The sequence below is a fragment of the Dendrobium catenatum genome, unplaced genomic scaffold, assembly GCF_001605985.2.
Source record: "Dendrobium catenatum unplaced genomic scaffold, ASM160598v2 fragScaff_scaffold_1486, whole genome shotgun sequence".
NCBI classification, from domain to species: domain Eukaryota; kingdom Viridiplantae; phylum Streptophyta; class Magnoliopsida; order Asparagales; family Orchidaceae; genus Dendrobium; species Dendrobium catenatum.
The window spans coordinates 51,195-53,275 of record NW_021319948.1 but is presented as its reverse complement, the minus strand read 5'-3'; the positions used below and the strand labels follow the sequence as shown (position 1 = coordinate 53,275).

General features: G+C 32.9%; 1 protein-coding gene across 1 annotated transcript; it reads left to right on the top strand.

The window, feature by feature from the left end:
* Positions 1-191: 191 nt before the first annotated feature.
* LOC110101072 (rab escort protein 1-like) lies at positions 192-1,597 on the top strand. The gene is made up of 4 exons (XM_028700344.1): positions 192-439; positions 578-653; positions 832-1,021; positions 1,167-1,597. The coding sequence occupies exons 1-4, from the start codon at positions 358-360 to the stop codon at positions 1,290-1,292; spliced, it is 474 nt and encodes a 157-aa protein (XP_028556177.1). The 5' UTR covers positions 192-357; the 3' UTR covers positions 1,293-1,597.
* Positions 1,598-2,081: the final 484 nt, after the last annotated feature.

Below are 2,081 nucleotides of genomic sequence, written 5' to 3'. Positions count from 1 at the left end.
GGGCCGGATGGACCGGTCCAGTGGACCAGTCTAACATTTTATTAAATAATATTTACAACTGCATTTGTATCAAAAGATAATAAGGATATTTTCTCCTCAGATATTGGCTACCATGTTTGTCTATTGTTGGCTTTTATAATCACGCCAATGTTATTCTGTTAACCTTTGTTAATATCTGCTTACTGTGCAAGCTATCATTGTGGTGATGCAGGTAAGCAATCAATATAAAGGTGTTAAATTAGCATCTGGTCAGGAGATATTTAGCCATCAACTTGTTATGGAACCATCGTTTACAATTTCGTCATCAGCTTTATCTTTATTGGATGATAAAGTTTTGGATGGTTCACACCTGCTAGTATGGTTGCTAAAGGAGTGATCATAGCAAACAAGGCCATCCAGCAAGATTCATCTAACATTCTCGTGCTCTTCCCCCCTAGATGTAAGATTCACGCTTCTCTACACTGCTTATGTTTTCTTTTTGGGACGTATTTTCCTTGACTAGTGGCTATTTGTGCTTTCATCATACTCTCATTCATAATATTAGTTCAGAAGTTTTGTCTTAAACATGTTCTGTCAGCTTTGTTCTTTCAGCAGTCAACAACTGTACGAGCTCTTCAAGTGTGTAGCAGTGTGGCAATATGTCCTTCTGGAATGTAAGCTACAACTTTGTAGAAATTTAACCTTTTATTTTATAGCTGCATGCAGTGCCAGAATGCTTTTATAAATTCTATGCAGTAGAATCATACTTGCCTAGGTCGCCCAATTTGGGCATGCTCTCTAAATATGGTGCGTCAGAGCCTGAATTTAGAATTCATGACTGCTCTTTTGTAGGTTTCTAGTTTATATTTCAACTCCCTGTGATGATGCTAGTCTGGGAAAAGAACGTGCTGCCATGAGAACACTTTTCACTGTACCTGACCCCGATAGTTTTGATGGAATTTCCTCAAATAATGAAAACACGGGAGCATCCAAGCCAACAGTTTTATGGAGTGCCATTTACATTCAAGAGTTAACACATGTGGTAATGAAAGTCAATTTTATCATAAACTTTGCATATGGAATACTATGTTTAGAGCATCACTTGGGATCATCAATTAAACTATTACCATTATCTTTTGATTTTTTTTTTCCTTAAGCTCAAATGACAATGTTTTTAACGAATGTAGGCCTCATTGGGTGCTATATATTCGACTCCTATGCCTGATGAAAATCTTGATTACTGGAATTCATTGGAATCAACAATAAAGGTAATACGTCTACTTCATGAAGTCTGTTGGATATGGATCAAGTAATTTTTTTTTTTGGTTCTACAATGAAAAATCCCTCATCCACTTTCCTGCCCATGATTCTATACATCATCACTATGAATAAAAAAGAAAATGTAATATGATTTGAAGCTAAAAATTTGTCTGATTTTATTTCATTATAAGTGATGTTGGTCATCTTAGGGTCTAAGGTTTCCTAATGCAATGATATGAAGTTATGTACAAAAATCATGCATATCAAATCACAATTTGCAGATTATTAAAATCATGCATATGAAATCGAAATTCAGAATTTATTGATCTTTAGTTTAAATAATTATGTCACCTTTGATGAAAATCATGCAAGTTCGGTGCCAACAATAATTTAAAGCTCATCTTAATAGAATTGTATTATTAAATTGAAATAAATAAAAACTCGCGAAAATCAAAGATCACATTGCAATTAGAAACCCAAATTGTACGAGTTTTGATTGAATCTATTAATGTGGGTATTGCAATAATTAAAATTAATTCATATAAAAAACTAAAGAAAAAAAATCAATGAGCTAATTATCTATAGGAATTATGTCAGTATAAAGAATTGACTTCTCTCAAAATTTTATACCTACTACTTACAGCACATTAAAACAATTTACTTTCAGTTGACACAAAAGTATATAGAAGAAATAAAATACTCAATAAAGTTTTTTGAAAATAAATTTTATGTGCCACAGGTTTTCCTTTTTATGATCATAAGACCTTCATCGACACAAAAAATTGAATTAAGCTGGCATCCACAATCCTATAATAAAGGCTATTTGGAAGTAATGGGTTAAA

Bases quoted from the DNA above. Each gene is read 5' to 3' on its own strand.
- LOC110101072 (XM_028700344.1), top strand. From the start codon at position 358: ATGGTTGCTAAAGGAGTGATCATAGCAAACAAGGCCATCCAGCAAGAT. The intron at 654-831 runs GTAAGCTACAAC...GCTCTTTTGTAG, and splicing joins GCAATATGTCCTTCTGGAAT to GTTTCTAGTTTATATTTCAA. The intron at 1,022-1,166 runs GTAATGAAAGTC...TAACGAATGTAG, and splicing joins TTCAAGAGTTAACACATGTG to GCCTCATTGGGTGCTATATA.